This window comes from Plectropomus leopardus, chromosome 10, assembly GCF_008729295.1.
Source record: "Plectropomus leopardus isolate mb chromosome 10, YSFRI_Pleo_2.0, whole genome shotgun sequence".
Taxonomy (NCBI): Eukaryota; Metazoa; Chordata; class Actinopteri; order Perciformes; family Serranidae; genus Plectropomus; species Plectropomus leopardus.
Window position 1 is genome coordinate 29,728,654 of NC_056472.1, and position 20,438 is coordinate 29,749,091.

Genomic DNA, 20,438 nt, shown 5'->3' on the forward strand with positions numbered 1-20,438 from the left:
TAAGTAATCTATGACTATCAGCTGCCAGCGGAGCACGTGCAACCTCTGCAGATTCATTCTGGCCACGTAAAACTTCTGGTTTATACGTTTAAATCACGTTCTCTCAAACCACAGATTGTTCCCATGTAGCTGAACAAATACAAAGAACAAAGACAACACAATCCCAAATCTGTCGCACAAACTGCTGATGTGCTTCCTTTAAAAACAGCTAAACAGTACAACAAAACAGCAAGATAGTATTCATTGATTACCACAAAAAATACTACAAACCAACAGCAGGGAACACCTTAGGAAGTCCTTTCTTCCAACGGCAATAAAGCTTTTTAATTCCTTGCTTTTTTTGCACATAACTAGGCTAGTTTGCACTTTTTTTCACTTTTTTTTTTACTGAGTTTTTCTACTATTGACCCTCTGTCCTCTGATTTTTAATTTAATGTTTTAGCTCTTAAGTGTTTTTCCAGGCTAGTGTTATTTTTTTTATATCCGTTGGTTGTTTTTAACTTGTTTTTGCTGTCTAGTTGTGTAATTCCTTTTTACTGTGAGCTGCTTAGCGCTTCAGTTTCCTTTGGGATTAATAAAGTAATCTAATCTAATCTAGAAATAAATTCTGTTTTAAATCCTACTGGTTGATTCATGTAAAAAAAAAAAAAAAAGAAATTTGTTGGAAGAACATTTTAAAGGAATATGCAGGAATTGTCAGTTAATGTTTTTAGACAGTAAAAGTTAAAATGAAAGCTGACTCCAAGTTCACTGTCATTTGGGAACAAGCTTTCTCCACTTGGCGTTTTGCCTCACTATTTTAACATTTTTTGGCACTGTTTTCAAATCAGAAAAAAATAAGAAAATACAGGCAAAGGGCAGGTTCTCTGCAGATAAATACACTGTCACACACTTCTGCTGTCGGTCATAAATAATGATTTAAAGGCAATACTTACTTTATAAATCTATGCATTGTTTTTTAGGAAAAATCTTGCATAGTGTACCTTTAATGCACATGTGCGTTAAAGAGCAGGACTGCCAAAACAAATATAAAACACAGATACAAAAAAATGCCTCTAACCTAACTCTAGAATAAAGTTATAAAATTAAAATGAAAAATGAGACATTTCAAGTTTGTCCACCATGCTAATGTGCAACAGGACCTCAGTGAAGAGCGGATCACCTTGACTGTCCTGGGCTGTGGCTGGGAGCCTGAGGAGGAAGTAGATGAGGAAGACTGGCCTGGAGGTTTAGGCAGGGAAGTGGCAGGTGACGGAGAGTCGACTCCCGTCTGTTTTTGGTTGCGGGGGACTGAAGCTGACTGAGAGATCCACGAGTCTGGAGGGAAAGAATCACAGTTAACAGCTGTCTTCATCCTACATCTCTTTGGTTTTCTGGGTTGAAAAAGAAACAGTGACTGTAGATTCATCAGGACGACACATTAATACTGAAGATGACAGAGCAACATTTTCTTCACGTTCTGGACCAACACTGTTTGATGTTTAATCAACGCTGATTAATTTTCTTTTAACTTTTTGTTTGTTTCATTTATTTCATGATCATTTTTGGCCATGTCTTTTGCTCTGGTTTCAAATGGTTAAGAGATTTTAATACCAACTAAGGCCTTATTTTTGAAAAAAAAAAAAAAAATTCAATACCTTTTAAGACTTTTTAAGGATTGGCGGTAACCCTGAATACTGAGAACCAGCAAATAACATCATACTGGAAAAGCCTGCCATAGTATCTGAGAGAAGCTGGAAATATTGAAACTTTTAAGCAGAATTTAAGAACCTATCTTTTAAGTCTAACTTTTATGTAGTGTCTTTTTATCTAAGATCCATTTTTGCTTATTTCCTATGTTCTTGTTTTTTGTTTCTTCAAACTGTAAAGCAACTGAATTGCTTTTGATTTCTTTGAAAGGGGATATATATAAATAAAATTTGATTGATTGATTAATTGTTGTTGTTGATGATGAAACCCCCACCGGTCGATCCAACCTAAAAAGAAAACACATCTTCACACGTGTTGCTTGTTTTGTGGATGTAGAACAGGATAAGATGCTGTTCAGTAGGAGGCAGCTGCTCAAAATGTGATTCTGATGTGCTGCCTTTAACTGCAGACACAAAACTATGATGCATCCAAAAAAATAAAAAATAAATCCTCCAGAAGCCAGTTTTAGAAAATAGGTACCACTGCAGTCAACAGCACCATCTGGAGTCCGTATCGAGCCAGACAGGAACATAAAACTGTCTCAGGCTCAGTCCCAGTGTCCCACCGCATCAATTCAAAGACTTAAATGCCAGTAAGTCTGTGAGGGCTCAGGTGTGTCCCACCGTGAAATCAGAAAGTGTCCGATGGCTCCCTGGGGAACTATTTAAGCCTCATATGCAGGCGCTCCATAGGTCAGATTTTGCTTGAGCGAGTTACCCACAGTTCATAGTGTTATAATGTTGACAGAGCGGGAGTTTAGTGTGTTTTTTTTTTTTAAATAAAGGCATGAAGATAATGTCTTATTCTTCACAGAGCATCCTAAATTTTTACTCTCCTGTTTCTGCTTAGCACACAGGCTATCTTTATTACAGTGGTTCACTGACTAAGTGTTAGGGTGAATACTGGAATTTGTTTACATGAATTACAATACTTGGCTACTCTGCTTCAGGGAAATTTAATTTGCTTTTACAAAATGACAGAAGGTCAGGGGCCAATTAAAAACTTTAATAATATTTATCAGTAAATAAAAAAAAAAAAAACTGTTTGTTGTCCTTGCTCATCATTGACAAGAGGCAAATCTAGTCGCAGCAGCCGAACACATGCAACCTGCACATGTCAAGTGTACACAGGGGCATTTTTAGGACATTTAGGGCTTAACTTAGACCCCTTGTCGGATGGCTGGGACCTATATTTATGCTATTTTATGCACTCTTGCACCGTATTTATACTCAAAGTACAAAAAACAGTCCAACTATGAATACATTTATTTTTGCTGTGATTTTGGTCTGTATTTACTCTCCATCTTATCGTTTCTCTCTGGATGTGAACATCAGCTCTGGAGCTTCAGCATGTTTCAGTCAGCTCGAGCAGGGGAGTGATGACAGACACAGTGCCGACACCATGTGTCCCAGAGCTACGCTGTCAGGTGAGTAAGGATCAGACTGTGTCCTTCACTGTCAGGTGAGTGAGGGACAGACCGTGTGCTTCACTGTCAGGTAAGTGAGGGACAGACTGTGTGCTTCACTGTCAGGTAAGTGAGGGACAGACTGTGTGCTTCACTGTCAGGTAAGTGAGGGACAGACCGTGTGCTTCACTGTCAGGTGAGTGAGGGACAGACTGTGTGCTTCACTGTCAGGTGAGTGAGGGACAGACTGTGTGCTTTACGTCTTCAATGTCAGGTGGAGAGAGACTGCGTGTTGGGTGAAAGAGAGACACTGTGCACCACGGAGCTTCATTGTTAGGTGAGAGAGAGCCTGGTGTGCCTCCGACAGCCTGACAGCTTTGTGACACTAAGTTTGTAATTGTTAAAAAAATCTCAGTTATCAGTAAAACAAAATGAATAAAATTAACTGATTTCTAAAGTAGTCTGCCCACGCTTGGCTAGGTTCCCTGCGGAGTTTTCTCATAAACAAACAAGTTATTTTACATCACTTTTACTTGTAAAATCGTACGTATTCTTGAGCTCTAGAAAAAGTGATGAATGCATTTCTTTCCAGATTTTTTTCTTTAAAATTTTTTAAACCTGCATTGCTTACATCTATTTTTACTAATTCACATCCTTCTTATTTCCTGCCTTTTCTGGCATGGCCAGGGTGCTTAACTTCAGTTATGAGACAAAACCATCCAGGAGAGCCAGCAGGAGCAACAAATCAAAGAGTCTGAAGGATTATCAGACGACAAAAAACTGCAGCTTTTTTTAATAATATGAGAAGTATTTCAAAACTTTGGAGAATTATCACAGCAGCAATCATTTTATCCTTTCTTGATGATTGCAGGGGAAGAAGTAGAAATACAGCATTTGCATTACTAAGTAATCCATCAGGAATGTGCACTTGTATTGTGTTGCAGCTAAAGTAGAACCAGATTGTTTTCAGTATGATCCCGTTTTTGAAGGATGAGAGAGCTGCATCTTTTCACTCAATTCTGAACAAATCTGAACACTTTGAATAATATCCTATTAATCCCTCAACCCCATCAATTTGTTGTTGTCTGAAACAAACAAGTATGTGTCCTTATGTCTAGAAAATGAATTGCAAACCAAAGCATCTCTGTAGCACCACCTTTTCTTAAATTATCATTGTATGCAGTGACACATGTTACCTTATCAAAAAATTACAGCTCCTGTGATATGGATTGCACACTGGGTCATGTTGATTTTGATACTATTTCAATTAATTATGCAGCTCTAATTATCAAATATCACAACAGGTAAGAGGAAAAATGTGTAATTTGATTTTGGGGTTTTAGGCCAGTATCAAGTAATGTTTATATCAGCACATACTGAATGCCACATTATTGACTGAGCATTCTTAGACAGTGACCAGTTTAATTAAGTTAGTATCGACAGCCCTAAATCAAAAACAGGGTAGTAAAGTAAGAACTAAAAAAATATTTCGGGAAATTTTACAAAGAAAAATTTAGTAACAGACACCAACTCTTTCACATGAAAACAATGAAGAAAGTAAGAGTGGAGGCAACATCAGCTGCGTTTCCATCAATGGCTTTCAGTATAGTAACTTAATTGAAGCCAAAAGTAACACCTACGAAAATATACAAAGATCTGTGTAGCGGCTCCACCACATATAGTACTGTTACATGTGAGGGGTGACCAAAAATGGGACAGCTTCCAAAGGTACTTAAGGTACCATCCACAACGTTTTACCACGGAAATGTAAAAAAATGCACACCAAACTAACCCGAACTGACCTGCAGGTGGAACAGCTCCAATTCAGGTTCCTCAAAACAAAAACAGAAATATAATAAAGTAGACGGGAAGATTTGGCCTGTTACCACTCACATGATATTGTTGACTACTTTCAGGTGACAGTGTGATGGGCTTTAATTTTTTGTTCTGCAACCAGGGCTGGAAATTAGCACCAGCCACCAGCCAAGCTGGTAAAATGTGCAAGTAGCTGCTAGATTTGATCAGCAGCCAAAAAATAATAATGGTAATCTATTGAGTGGCTGGTAGATTTTGGAAACCACCAGCCACAGTGGCAGGCAAACAAAAAGGTTTATTTCCAACCCTGCAAGCCCTGCAGTGAGTGACCAAAGCCAAAAATGGTGCTTTAGTTTAGTCACAAACGCAACATTTTACACGTGAACCATTCAAATACATGTTTTTCTCTCTGTAAGATAAATTCATTACCTGCTCTGTTGTGCGTCCCCGTGTCTCCGTTCTGTACCAGCTGGCCCATGGGGCCTGAGCCCCGCCCGGGGTTAAAGGAGGCTGTTGGTCGACCAGATGGGGTGTCGGGATTCAGGCTGAATGCACCACTAATCTGCAGACCATTTTCCTCTGCCTGGCCTTCACCTGCCTAGACAGACAAGGTGCTTAAGGTTAGTTTTCCCCTTAATGACAAAAGATGACGATGATAAGGAATACTAAAAAACAACAGTGCAGTTTGCTGCGCCGTCTGTAGAACCTGCAATGAATCCAACCTCAACTAACTAAGCGCTGCCAGAGAAACTTGGATGAATAAATATTGGAATACAAATCAGCCGACAGCAGTGTTATTATCAAGATACTTTTCCAGAAATAAATCTGCTACGCCAAAGAGAACACCTGCTTTCACTGATGTTTGATGGTTCAAATCATGTACAGAGAAAAAAAAATAATCAACCTTTTAGTATCCAAAAGCTATTTCAGAAGATAGAAGGGGGACCTATGCTTAATATCATTGTATTACAGTTAAAGCTGTTTATTTATGGAACAACTATAGTGTGGAAAGGAAAAGTTAATACATTTTAACACATTTTTAAAAGAACATATTGAGGGGAACTGGCACAGTAGGACAGGGTACAGGATAGGTTGTTTTTGATAGTGTGGTTTGTTTTTTTTTGTTTTTTTGTGCGTGTTTTTTTTAAATCCAGACTGATCTGTTGAATGTTTAGTTTTTGTTTGGTTTGATAGAGGTGTGTATGGTGAATACTGGGGCCGAAATTTTCATTTTCATTTTCATAAGCAGAATTTCAAAACTTTTCAATGACCCGTAATATTTTTTTCATGTCCTCTTTTGTTTGTTTACCATTACATTTTTTTATTTTCTCCCTGCGTTCCCGGTTTATTTTTTTGCTTTTTCTACTTATGTTTACTAACTTTATCACTGTAATTGTTTAACAAATCAAACTCAAAATATTAACTGATGTATGTATATTTGACCAAATTAAAAAGTTTTGTCCTGAGTCCACCTTCTGATGGGATCAGGATAATCCTGATTTTTTTTCTGTTTTTATCACAGGTAACCACACTGTACTTAAAGTTTGATTCAGATCAAAACCAAGAATGGATTATATGATCTAATCCAATTTCAGCATCTTTTTTTTTTGAACAACCCATTGTCAAGATCCAACCTAACAGCAGACATCCAATCAGATTACTTCTGAACAACTGTGTCCAAAAGATTATTGGATTAATTTTATACAAAAATTCCAGGATTTTCCCAAAATTTTTAATGATTTTTACCAATTCCATGACTTTTCCAGACCTGGAAAATGTGATTGTGAAATTCCATTACTTTTCCAGGTTTTCCATGGACCATGACCCTGGAAAAGTTTTATGGAATTTTTTTTGATAAAATTAAAGAAATTGATTTGATAAAAAATGTTGAAAAGTATTCACTTCCTTCTCCTTTTCAGATATGAAATACTGCTTTTACTGAATATGTTTGGTTGGTATTCTGCTGTTGTTTTCTTACTTATTTTTATTTATTTAATTATTTTTTCCTTTTATTTTGCATGTTGGGAATAAAAAAATCTCACTACATTAATTATATAATGTTTACTGGCAGACAACATCAGAAGAACCAACTTTTCTTGATACCAATCAAAAGGCAAAAAAAATCCATTTTATATATATATTTATATATAACTTCAAAAAAGAAAACACACAGAGACATTAGAGGTAAATGTAAACTGGACAAAACCAGGTATACATTAAACGTTCTCACCGCTGTGGCTGCTGCCGCCCCGCCCTGCAGTGATGTCACCGAGGTTATCATCAGGTTCATGTCTTCCTGCCCGTCCACCGGATGCGGCGACGTGTTCACTGCAGAAGCTGCGGAGCTTCCTTTCTGGCTGCTGGAGCCCAGTGTGGTGACGCTGGCGATCCTGATCTCTGAATCTGGCTCAGTGCTGCTGAGTGCACCTGGCGAGTGGGACTCTGAGGAGCCTCCAGGGTGCGCTGGTGAGGAGGTGTCTTTCTGCTCAGAGTCCTCCTCGTCGTCAATGACAATAGGCTCTGCTTCTGTGGCTGCAGGTTTAGGAGGTGCTGCCGCCGTGGCTGTGCTGGAAGACGCAGGAGAGCTGGGGGTCATGGAGGGCACCTCTGCCGTGGACAGGTCTACAGCTGCTACAGCGGCAGCTGGCTCTGGGCAGTCAGTGCTGGGCGTGTCCTGGGAGAGGGCAGAAGGCTGGGGATCTTCCTCCCCGACGAGGACCACGTCATCATCATCATTGTCCTCTGTGCCGCCCTCCTTTGTGGCTCCATCTTCTTCTGTTACCATGGAAACTGCCTCCCCAGCTTCCTCTGAAGGGGGCGTGGTCGGTGGCTTGGGGGAGGGAGTGGCATCCATGGGCTCCACCCGCTCCCCTGCCTCTTCTGCTACGGCAGGGTTTGGTTCTGAGTCCCCATCCATCGCTAAGGCAACCACCTGGCGGTACAAACAAAAGGCAGATGTCATAAAACCGATTGCTGGTGCCGGCGTCACCTAATTATCTCCTGACAGATGTACAGGTAGCGCAGGTGTCCCCAGAGACCAGCTTCCCCCCACTCAGACCCCTCATGCCTGCTGCTATTGTTGGCTACCACCTCCTCTGCATTTATGCCATCATTTGCTGAATTTTGGGGGTCATTTTCAACCATCAGTTCACCAAAAATATTACCTATAGCTTATATTTCCATGCACTTAGTTGGTTTTATCAGTTTCGTATATATATTGTCTTTGTTAACTATATTTTGTATATTATTGGTTTAATTATTTTTATCTTAAAAGAGTAAATAACACCAAAATAAACAACAGCAATAACAAACAATAGTATCAGCCATCAGCCAGACTGTTATTTAAAAACCTGCAATTTAACAATGGTGCATCCCTACTAACTTTAAACCAAACTTGTCCCACACAAAAGCCAAACTTCAACCTGTTTCCTCCATGACGCAGCTTTATCTGGATGCTCAGCTAACAGCTGGAGCGAAAATGGATGCTGTGGAGAGTGACTTCACTCAGGTCATTGAGGTCAAGTCAAACTTTTGCTTTTTAAGATGATTTGCAATGAGCTATGAGAGAAAAAAAAAAGTCTGTGCTACAAAAAACAACAGAAGAAAGAGAAGGACGACTGCAAGGATTCCTTAAATCATTTCCCGTACTACGGTGAGGACTCCTAACATGTGAGTCATAATACTCCTGAAAGAGCAGGACTCTAGTAAATAAATTTAAAGACCTCTTCGATTTCATCCGTACTTGATGAGGAGGCTCAAAACGTTGTACTTCTTCAGTCAAGTTAATGAGCACAAATAACAGTAGCGGTTTAGTCCTTTCTGAGACATAAAACCTGATAACACTGACGACTCTCAGTATTCTTACTGATAGAGTTGAAACATAAAACTGAATTACCTGTACATGTTTAAACATTTTTATGGCAATCTTTGTTCAGAGTCAGCTACTCAAATAACGTGCAGCTCAACAGAAATCTTATTGCAAAATCAGCATAGAAACCTTCTCTCTTGTCAAAACACTTTTGCTGAGACACTTTTCTCATATGACTGCAATATCGCTTCAGGTTATTTTATTGATCCTGGCACTTTTATATCTTTTATATTGTGTGCAATGTAGTTTTTTGCAGTGTGTGTGATTAAAGAAATATTTTACCTACATAAAGAGGCTCCTCACATAAAATTAGGCTGTCTGTGCAGCAGAAAGATGCAAATACTTTTTAAATTGGTGCTACATGACCAGAGAAAAGGGTGATTTTGCTCAAGAGGTAGAAACCTACAACTACCAGAATGCAATGCTCCCACTGGCGAGGGATGTAATGTGGACTGGTTTGTGTGAAACAATGGTGGTGGTTTTATTTTGAAGGACCTGGCTTGACTCTGGTCAGAGGTGTCAATGCTTTGGCTGTGGACTTGAAGCTTCGAGTCAACAGCTGGATTTTAGCAGAAAGTTAAACTGTAATCGAGGATTCATCCACTGTAAGCTGGAGACAAACTAACAGCTCTCCAATTCATATACTGCAAAGATTTACAAGTGGCACCGGAGCTCCATGGGTGCAAAATGTGACTGAATAGTCACAATCGAAATTCAGCAAAAGCCCTGTTTTCTGAGTCTGAGGCAGAGAGCCGTGAGAGAGAAAGAGAAACGAAACGCCGAAATGAGTCTCTTGTCGGCGGCTGAAAAACACGACACAGTTAAAACTCTGTGTTCACAATAAAGTCATTATATGTATCGCACATGGATCAAGCTGCGATGCATCGAGTATATTCTCCCACCCCTAGTTCTGTGTCTGACTTTTCATACCAAAACCACGTCCAAACGACAGCAGGAGGACCTCTTTTTGGTACGAGCCCCTCCTTATTTTGTGTGGGTTGGTCGATGTCAGTCTTGTGCTGAATCCCCACTTTCAGTATCGCTTTCCAGCTCCTCCATGTTTGTTTGTTTTGGTGCCGTGCTTTGTCTAGACGCCCCCTCGGCCACGCGGACGGACACAAAGCGTTATCAGATGATGTAAACCAAATAAACGATATAGCATAATATGAAATGATAGCCCTCTTTTATGCTTAAATTATCTACTTTCTAATGTCACAAAGCCTTATCAGGCAATATGAACATGCAGAGGTGCAGCCTGTAATCAAGCAACAGCCCCAAGAGTCAGCAAAACACCGCCAAATTATGAAAATTATGTTATTTTGAGGTGCAAATATGTAATTTCTAGGCACTGGTTAGATGAAGGGAACTTTACCACAGTTCATCTACACATACTACCCACATTGTTTTGATAGAAAGCAGGATGAAAAATGGTATCCCTTTATCGTTTTATTTTTGTATGCCATTTATGTCCTTTTTAACTCTTGTGTAGCAACCAAGAGTGGCACTTATTTCATTGTATGCTGCACAATACAAGGACAAAAAAGGCTTTATATTCTGTTTTATTTCTATGAGGGTTGAAGGGTGGAGGTCTGGTGCTGCAGAGTCCGTCTGGCTGCATTTATCACTATAAAAGGGGAAGTAAAAACTCAATAGTGGAGTCTTCAACGAAAGACTGTCAAGAACTGCTAGGTGCCTGCCCAGCAACGGAGGCAACTTTGCTCCTCCTCCTCTCCATCACGTCTCCTCTTCCTCTCATCCTTAATTTCTCCTCGTGTTCTCCGCTCCTCCTCCTCCTCTCACCTGCTGCCTTTCACATCCCTCCCTCCCTCCCTGCCCGCTTCCTACCCGTGTGTGTGTGTCGCTACACACAGCTTCGCTCTTGTTGCCCCCGGCAACTGGTGAAGCTACACCTTGGTTGCCGTGGTGATGGTAAGGCCCACCATCACCACCAACCACCACAGGGACTCGTTCTCTGCGCTCGACATCAGGGTGCTGTTGAGTTGGCCAACACAATATTCTAATGAAATCACCCTGAAATAATAACGTGTGAAGGGTTTAATGTAAAAAATGCATTTTGTAGCTAAGTGTTACTAAATGTGGCCTGAAAAATGTATAAAACACAAAAGAGAAGAAATACAATGAAATATATTGTTGGCTGATTTGGTGCCACATTCGGGATCAGACACTATTTAAAGCACTTTTCGGGGATGTGTGCACTCTCTATGTTGATCTGTTTCTGTCAAAATCTCCCTTTCATGTTACACAGCAGTGAGGGTGGCTCTAAGCCACACATCACATCACTGCTGACAGCTGCAGCACAGGAACACACACACACACACACACACACACACACACACACACACACACACACACACACACACACACACACACACAGATGCAAGCGCGCACACACATCCTCCTGTGCAGGCGATGATCTTTGCAGCTCTATGTTCTTCACCCAACAGTCACCCCGAACAGAAAGCACCTGAACGCAGCCTTCAGAGCTACAACGGCACGTCTGCACGACAGAGGAAGACACGTCACTGCCTTGACATCATCACGGCGGCCATTTTGGCCCCAGCACTGTGGGGTGCATCCAATTAAATGACAGCACTACAGCTACGGTATGTTGCAGGAAACTGGTTGGCGTGTAGAGAGGTGACCTCCCCTTTCGGTGGACCATGGGAGAGAGGAATAATTTTTTTATCTTGTTTGAATTGCACCATGATTATACATGATCTTTGTCAATTTAACCCTTTGAAACTTAAAAAGTACCAAATAAATTGGTAGTTTTAAAATTTTGTACCATGAATTACAAATGATGTTTGTCAATTTAAGCCTTTGAAACTTGAGCAAATTGGCTTCAAAATCATGGGAAGATGGAAATGAGCAATGAAAGAAGAAATGGTCCAAAAGTTTAGAAGAAAATAGTAGAAAGCACCTGAAAAAAGTTTTTGAAAAGTAAAAAAAAAGATAATTACCAACAAAAATAGTAGAAATAAATAAATAGTGTACATGACCTGGAAAGAGCTTAAAAATTAAAACAATCCTGTGAAATAATTTTACATATGAAATTAGCTAATTAGCCTAGCTTTTTGACTTGTTCCCTATGCAGTTTTCCCTAACTCTTTAAGAATAATTTTCCAAATCTACAAATGTCCTGCAATTTGAAGAGCATTTCCTTGTTGCCTTTTCCCCATGTTTCTGAAAGAAATCAAACCACTTTGCTCGGCGCTCAAAGGTTTAAATACTTGAGAAAGGCGTCTGAAAGCAGCACAAGAAAAGTGAGGTCTCTGCAGGTTTTAGGGGAAGTTATAGTATTCATAACCATGTTTTCATTAGTTTACAATCATCTGAATTAAGAATCCTTGTGGTTTTGTTACATTAAAATAAACCATTGATGTCTACATGTGGAGCAGGACCTCTGACACTGAGTCCGCCATACTGTTTCTGCAGCAGCCCAGAACAGGAAGACCAAACACTGGCTCCAGATGTGGCTATTTACGTTTTAGCGTCCGCCACCATAGTTATATGCTACACTCCTGGTACTTAGAAGAAGTTTAATTTGGTTACAGTCTGCAGTCTCACCACCTGATACCACTAAATTCCACTAAACCTTCAAAAGACAATTTTCCAGGTCACAAAGGTCACTGTTTTTTTTTTGCAAAACTCTGGAAAGTATAACTGTAAAAACGTGCAATTACAATGACACAAGTTGCTGGAGTGATGTCACACCTTCCTCTCGCTAAAGTTAGGATGCCTGTGTGTTGTGCACTATGCAAAACGAAATATTACAGAGACAAACTGCAACCTTCTTGACTTGCAAATAATCTCTTAAATTGACAAACAATATATGTGATTTATGGCACAATTCAAACAGTATCAAAACATTTTTTGTCTTTCAACACTGATTATTAAACATATTTTTTCAAAATAAAGTCCCATTGGGAACACAAAAGGGGGGATTTTTCTTCTTAATTGGGGTTTTCTTACTTTTTCATACTTTGCTTACAACTTTCACCTCCGTCACATTAGCTTCTGGATCAAGATGAGACTTTGCTTAATTTCAGTACGGTAGGAAGTCCATCCTTTACCAAGACTTTCCTGATTCAAGCCAAATGAATATCTTTGCATTCATCTAATTTCCTGGGTGACCAACAGAGGGTCTGTGACCCCTGGGGCGGTCCTCAGAGTTACTACAGAGGGGTCGCCAAGTTACTGATGATAATTTAAGTCTTTATGTAAGTTTGGTTTTCTTCATCAAAAATTCAATCGTGTCTAAAAATACACATTGATATAAATGCCACATATTATGAAGAGGCCTACTCGTGGAGACCCCTGATCTAATTTATTACGCTCATATTTTTAGTATTTGAAATTTCTCTGTTTTTGCATTATCTGTCGCTTTGTTGCTACTGGCAGTTAACATTTTGATGGAATTTATTTGACACATATTAAAAAAGCTCCTTGGCAATTACAACAGGGTCCACAAAACAACAAATATCTTAAATTCAATGCATCAGTCCTGCAACCCATTAGCTTTATTGTTATGTCAGCCAAAATTCCCAAATGTTAACTTTTGCACATTGTGTACAAGAACTTAAATAAAAACAAAAAACACGAAGAATATGACCATATATTCAATGCCAGCTTGCAGCATATGACTCAGTGCTAGAGACCTACAAGATGTTAGTTAGTGCCAAAACAGTATTTACGTTCACTATTAAGTCCTACTGATCAAAATCCTGCAAATACAATATGCAAAAGCAGTGAAAATGTTGACAAATCACTGTTGACAGTAACTTCTAATTGGATATTTGCTCAACAATGCTACAGACAAGATCCTCAAAGTCAAACATCGTGTTTCCCCAACTGACTCACCAAGAATCAAACATTAAAACATCAAACGCTGACATTTACAACACAGCTAGTGTGAATTATCAGAGGTTTCAGGTGCAGGTTACACTCTCATGTAAACAGCAACACGACATTTGGACCAGAGCCGAATATTCAAAACCCCAAACTTCAGGATCTTTAAACAAAGGGTACCATGTATTGAGAATATCATGCTGTATTTCATTGTGTTACACGCAGGCCCTGAAAGTTCATGTTATGTCACTGTGATTACAGACCAGTACAAAGCTGCAACACTACTGACAAAAAAAACCCCTCTCTTTCACAACTGTTAGAGTTAGATGGCGGAGCCAGCAGCTAGCAACTAAAGGTGCTAACTCCATAAACAGCATAATTATCAGAAACTGGCGTTCCTGGTTTAAACAGAATTTTGAAAAGTTTATGAACAGGCCGCCATGTTGTTTCCTGTTTGAAACTGTGAGCATTCGACCACGGACTGTCTGACGACCAGCACGTTTCTTCAATCAAGCGCATTTCCAGACAGGCTATGTCACCAGCGGAAAGCCTGTCAAGAAGCCAGTTGAGTGGAGCAGCCGGTCCCCTGGCGTCCTCACCAAATTTGGGGGAAAGGTACCACTAGCTGGTGGGATACACACGTGCACTAACATGCACGTGCAGCTGGGCCGGCTTACCACAACAAACTACAGAGAAGCTCGGATTACAACACACGCAGAAGCAGCATATCTTTATTCTCTGCTCTGCCAATTATTCCACTATGTTTTTACAAAGCAAATAGTTGTTTACTGCTACTTTAATACTCTGACTGACACATAAAGAACATTTTAAGGATTCAGGGTGCCTAAAATGTGGTTGACTAATATTATTTTCTAGCTCTGTCTATAGAAGGGATACTCAATTTGCTTTGCTTGGGGGGCACTTTTGCAAAATGACAGGAGGCCAGGAGCCAGTAGCAGTAGCCCAAAATATGTTTCTATGATTTTAGCACATTTCTCAAATTTGAGGATTTCTAGAATTTGAAGAAGTATCTTGAATTTTGGGACGAGGGGCCCCCTGGCACCTTATTGGGGGACAGATTTGGCCCATGGGCTGTAAGTTGAGTATCACTGGTCTAGAGGGTGCAACTCTATCACTTCCTATTTTTGCTCCAACTCTCAACTATTTGATATTTTGATGCAATTTAGAAAAGAAGCTAAAATACATATTTGAAAAGACATCAATGTTAACATGTTTTAACATGATTTGCCTTTTTTCTATCAAAACAAAAACATTATTTCAGAAATGCACGTTTTGTTTAAAAACGTCAACTACTTGTGTGAAAGTTCATCCGAGTCTATACTTTCAGATAAAAACCCTGCATACATTATTGCACAGCACCACAGCTGCATAAAGTATCTTTGATGATTGTTAAGATCTACTTCACTGTGAAACACTGAAGCTGCAGGAGGAAGAGTTACTCACGGTGACCATGTGACAGGAAGCACAAGCCAAAACAGCATGACATTCAAGATCAATTAGGTGTTCTTGACTGTTCAAAAACAAGATGGCAATCCAAACAGTGACTGCTATCTAACACAAGTTTAGGAAATATAACCCAACAATATGTCTGGAGTCTGCATAACTGTCTGTCTGTGGCCGTGGGGTTATGTGATGTCAAAATTTTGAGAGAGGACCCAAAGGCACCTCTCTCCATGTGCAACACCTTCCCCAAAGCCAAGCTGAGCTGCAAAATAAATGCATCACAGCTCTGATATTACACCAACAGAGGGAATCTATGTGCAAAAGCAACTCAGTAGAGCTCTGAGGGGGAAAAAATAGCCTGGTCTAGACTCAGTTCAGACTGCAATGCAGAGCTATGAGCCAGCCTGCATTCACGTGGATGAGAGGGGAAACGAGGGTCCGGCATTAATGAGCTCTGACATGCAACCTTGCTCCTAACACCAGGTGGACGTGGACACACACACACACACACACACACACACACACACACACACACACACAGAGGTGGTCTAGGCTGGGGGTGCTTCTATGCAAAGCAGACGAGCAGTTAAAAATCTGCGCCAGAACAGCCACATCATCACCTTGCATAGGTGCTCCCTCTACCTTTCCAGCACTTGCGCATTTTTCCCGCAGGTGGAGACGTGCAGCTGTTTGCGCAAGTTACGCACACTGATAACACATTCAAATCAAACGCCTGGGATTATTATATAAGGCTTATGTCACTGAGAAGTGATGCGTAATGCGCAGCCACCAGAACATCCCCCAAGCCAGCTGATGGGCTCCAATATTCCGGTTACCTGGCAGCTGAAACCCGGACTATTTTGATGAGTTTTGCTCTGAAATATTAAAAAATCAGCAGTGTGCAAAGCTTTCATGAGCTGACAAACTCCCCATGGTCGTGCCCTTGGTTATTAACACCGGCTAGGATCTGAGCTCCATGACGAGGACCACAAAATCCGGTCAAACCGACTACCACTCGACCTGCTTTCCCCTTCAGCGTGACAAACTATGGACTCAGGTCCCAAAACTTTAATCAAGAACAATAAACACAACTACCTGAGCGGCGCAACTCCTCCATAAATAACCCAGGTAAATGAGGGCTCCAAGTTGGGGATCCAGGAGAAACGTGGTTCAGGGTGTTCTGTTCCGTTCCCACCCCTGCCTGCCCTCCCTGGCGCAAACAGCCATTGGATTAGCGGATGATCGAGGGGAGGAGAGCATGCACAGACTGCGCCATTGTTAAAAAGCCACTAAAATAATGACCGCAACTTAGCGTCAGATGCGTTAAAAAAAGAGCTAAAATGTTGCACACACAATCTGTAACGGCTGTGTGGTTTCACACACACACACACACACACATATATATATTTCACATTATTTCTCTGCTCGTACACGTGCTTGCAACACCAAATCAGACCCGAAACCCGGATTAAAAGCCCGTTTTTTGTGATACCTGTGACGGTGGGGTTTTAATTGGAAAGTTACCCTGCACGGAGTCCACCCTGGCGCAATCAGTGGCAGGTATACCGGGCCGCCACCGGGGGCGCCCTCACATTACATATCACATGAACTGTCTCATTTGTGTCATGCGGTGGTAAACAACGACACGCAAAGACGCTCCCGCACCGTGTTTACAGCACTCTCCCGGGAGTTACAGTGACCCAAAACCCGGTTTAAACCCGAAAATATCACAACCACACAGCATGTACCCCCCTCCTTCTCCTCCCCCAGCGGAAAACAGCACTGCCTGCCGTCCGCCATTAGGGAGCCAACTGAACAATACTGGAGACTAGAGGCGGCAGCGGCCACAGCACACGGAGCAGCAGGAAAAGCTGTTAATTTAACTGTTTATTGGTCTCTCTGTGTGTCTCCACGGCCCGGCGGGACTCCCGGGGACAGTCCGTGGACACCCGCCGGGCCGCCCGCACAAGTTCCCGAAACTTTGACTTAATTAGGCGTAAAACTGTAATATTAAGGGAGAAAAAACGTCTGTGAAATTCGCTTACCGGAGTAGAGCTGGAAACGGTGTAGCGCCACTTTTGTGCCTTGACATTAATCCCGGGAGCGCGTGCGCAGAACGGAGAACTTTCCACTTTCCGACCAAAGATCGTCTGCTGAGAGGATGACTCACTCCGGACCGCGCGGCGTCTCACGTGACGTAACATGCCGGTTTGAGGGCGTTACGAGAGCAGATGTTGAAAACTCTTGCTCTTTTTGTGGGAAACTTTGATCCATTTTTTTTCCTGTGTAAAATAACAATCATTTTTTGCCTTATTTTAGGTGTTCAGGTTTATAGTAACTGTAACATTATGATTTGTTATTGTGATAACAAGTAAAACATATTTAAAATTATGTTTTTTTTTTATTTTAAACCTTTAACAGGCATTGTACCCCTTTTTTCCAAATTGCTTTACTAAAAACTTGGTGAAACCCAGTTTTATTTAATACATATGTTTCTACAGATACATTCCAGTAATTTGATTATACCACCGTTCTATTTAATTCTATTTTTATAATATTAAATTGATTATTTCTTTTTTCTATCATACATTTTAAACATATTTTGTTACTATATTTTGTAACATATTTTGTTTTCGTTTGTTTTTTAATTTGTTTATTTCATTTTAAAAAGTTACTTTAATATTTAGATTTTTTTTACTAGAGTCATTCTTATTTGCCTCTATTCATTTTTGCTTATTTATTTTTCTATGTTTGTTGTATGAAGTTATTTTTTATTTTCTGATTTCTATGATTCTGCATTGATTTTTTCACTTTTTACAATGCATTTATTACAGGATTTTTTTTTAAATAAATTGATGCATTTTGTCAACGTATTCTGTGGTCTATAATGTATCATTTTTCGCAAAGGTATTTCTTAGTGCGACTGTTAAAGGGTTAATGGGGAAATGCTTTATCCACAAACAAATTGTTTAGGTTCACAACCCACTTTCCTCTCTTGCTCTTACAATTATTATTTCTCGTGATTTTTGTAGAATGTCAGTTATCTGTGCTCTTGTTTAGGTTTTTTTTCTGGGAGATGTTTTAGTGTTTGGTAAATGTTAATTTATTCTCTGAAATGTTTTGTTTGGGGAAATGCTGTAGTGTTTTGGGAAATGTTTTGATTTGGGAAATGCTGTGGTGTTTGGGGAAAAGTTGTAGTGTTTTGTAATGCAATGTAATGTTTTGACCCTCAGGGCCACTGTAAATAATGACTTATTTAGGACTCAAGACTCAAAATTCAGGACTTGGGATTTACCTGTCTTGACTTGGGTGCATAATGTACAGGCTATTTTGAGGCTACTTCTGATACTTTAATACATTTTGATACGAGTACCTGTGTATTTTTACTTTTGTAAGTATAGTATTGCTTAAGAAATAACCCAACCACAATTAAAGCAACATACAGTTAACTACCAAAAGCAGCGGTATGGTCCTTTAAATCTTGCTCACGTTTATCGCAACAGGAAGTAGAGGCAGAGTGAGACCTCTCTCATTTACTCGCCTCTCTGACGGCATCCATTCGTATTTCTTACAGTTTTTTTCAGACTGCGCAGCCGCACGAGGAGCAATCAGGGGGGTTGCATGGTCGGCAATTAAACTGCTCCATTAAGCCGATTTAACCTTATCGATACGTATCACGTCTCCCGTGTAAACCGACTTCAGATCCGCCGGTAAACAGACACAGGCTTTCAAAACCGGCCGCACTGAGAGCACACAGCCCGGGTCCAATCAGCAGCAGAGATCCGGGTTGAGAGAGTTCATGTTCCCAGTCCTGCCGGTGCAACATCGGGTTTCCTCACGTAATTTCATCCAGACATGCACGAGACACCAGAAAATATCTATTAATCCCCCAAGAGTGTCCGAAAAACATTTCAGACGGCTCTACAGGAGAAATAGGATGTCAAATGAGCTAAAAATACATTTAAGAGACATAAAATCATTGTTTTTTAAAGCAAAAATGCCAATTAATGATTCAAAAGGGTTGATGTGTGGGGGTAAATGGTGGGGTTTTTGCATTAAAGAGGCAAAAAGTCGATTTAAGTGGTGACCACGTTTTTAATATGGCGGATCAGGTGCGTTCAAGGTGGAGACCAACATCACTGCAGATTCACTTCAGAGGTTATTTCCGCCTCTACAGACCCACACACACATTATAATACTCATCAGATTAAAGATGAGGAGGACAGGACGGATTTATGTCCAAAATCAGACTGAGAAAGAGGACAGTCGGGTTGCCAGATCTGCAAAATGTCACAAATATGCATGTCCAAAAACACGCAAATTACAAAAACTAAAGCAGCTCACATCATGTGGCCTAAAATGTGACCCATGATCCAGATTTCACCAGAAACACACAATGATAGTTTATCAAAGCCTTAAGCAGCCGTAAACTGTGTGTGTGTGTGTGTGTGTGTGTGTGTGTGTGAGGCGTTCACTGACTTCCTTTAACCCTTTGAAACCTGAGCCAAGAGGCTTGGTTTCCCTCAAAAACATGTGAAGGCAAAGTGAGATTCAAGAAGAAATCACTCCAAAATAAGCAAGAAATTAGTGAAAAAAAACACAAGAAAATTACCCAATAATTGTCAAACAACAAACAAAACATTATTATTGGGTAATTTTCTTGTGTTTTTTTTCACTAATTTCTTGCTTATTTTGGAGTGATTTCTTCTTGAATCTCACTTTGCCTTCACATGTTTTTGAGGGAAACCAAGCCTCTTGGCTCAGGTTTCAAAGGGTTAAAGGAAGTCAGTGAACGCTTGAAATATCTGATTATGATCATTATTAATATAGATCTGAACATTTTTCTACCACCTAGCTTTTTAAAAATAATTTTCTAAGACACAAAACTCAAAGTTTAGGACTTGGGACTTGACTCAAGACAGGAATGCAAAAACTTTTTTTTCCCTTTTCAGTTCAGTGCAACAAAACTAAACAAGCTGAAAAAACATCTCTCTCACCGTCCATCAAGTATCTTTTTCACGCAAATGTTAGATTTCCTTTTTTATTAGCTCTTGAGGGCGTTTTTATACACGTTAACAAAGTTCTTGACCTTTTAACAACAGTTGGAAATGTAGGGCGAAGGAGAACGAGAGCCTTTCACACTTTCTTTGGTCAATATTCTGCATAAAAACTGTTTAGTTCTTTCATTTTAAAAACAGAATTATTATACATATTTTAATGTTCTCATATTTTTATCAAATTTTCCATTTTTTGTTTCTTAACTGTTGCATTACTTGCTATATATCTTTTTATTCTATTTTATTGGGCCTACTGTGTTTTTTTCTTGGC

The 20,438-nt window shown here is 40.1% G+C and overlaps 1 protein-coding gene across 1 annotated transcript in view; it reads right to left on the minus strand.

Moving 5' to 3' along the window:
* The window catches only part of zmym2 (zinc finger, MYM-type 2), a 45,944-nt gene extending 28,711 nt beyond the window's left edge, over positions 1 to 17,233 (minus strand). The window contains exons 1-4 of the mRNA XM_042494227.1: positions 17,156 to 17,233; positions 7,140 to 7,841; positions 5,339 to 5,507; positions 1,163 to 1,317 (exon numbers count right to left, since the gene is read on the minus strand). Of these exons, the coding sequence (XP_042350161.1) occupies positions 1,163 to 1,317; positions 5,339 to 5,507; positions 7,140 to 7,826 (1,011 nt within the window). The 5' untranslated portion in view covers positions 7,827 to 7,841; positions 17,156 to 17,233. The remainder of the gene's footprint in view (positions 1 to 1,162; positions 1,318 to 5,338; positions 5,508 to 7,139; positions 7,842 to 17,155) is intronic.
* Between the last annotated feature and the right edge of the window lie 3,205 nt (positions 17,234 to 20,438).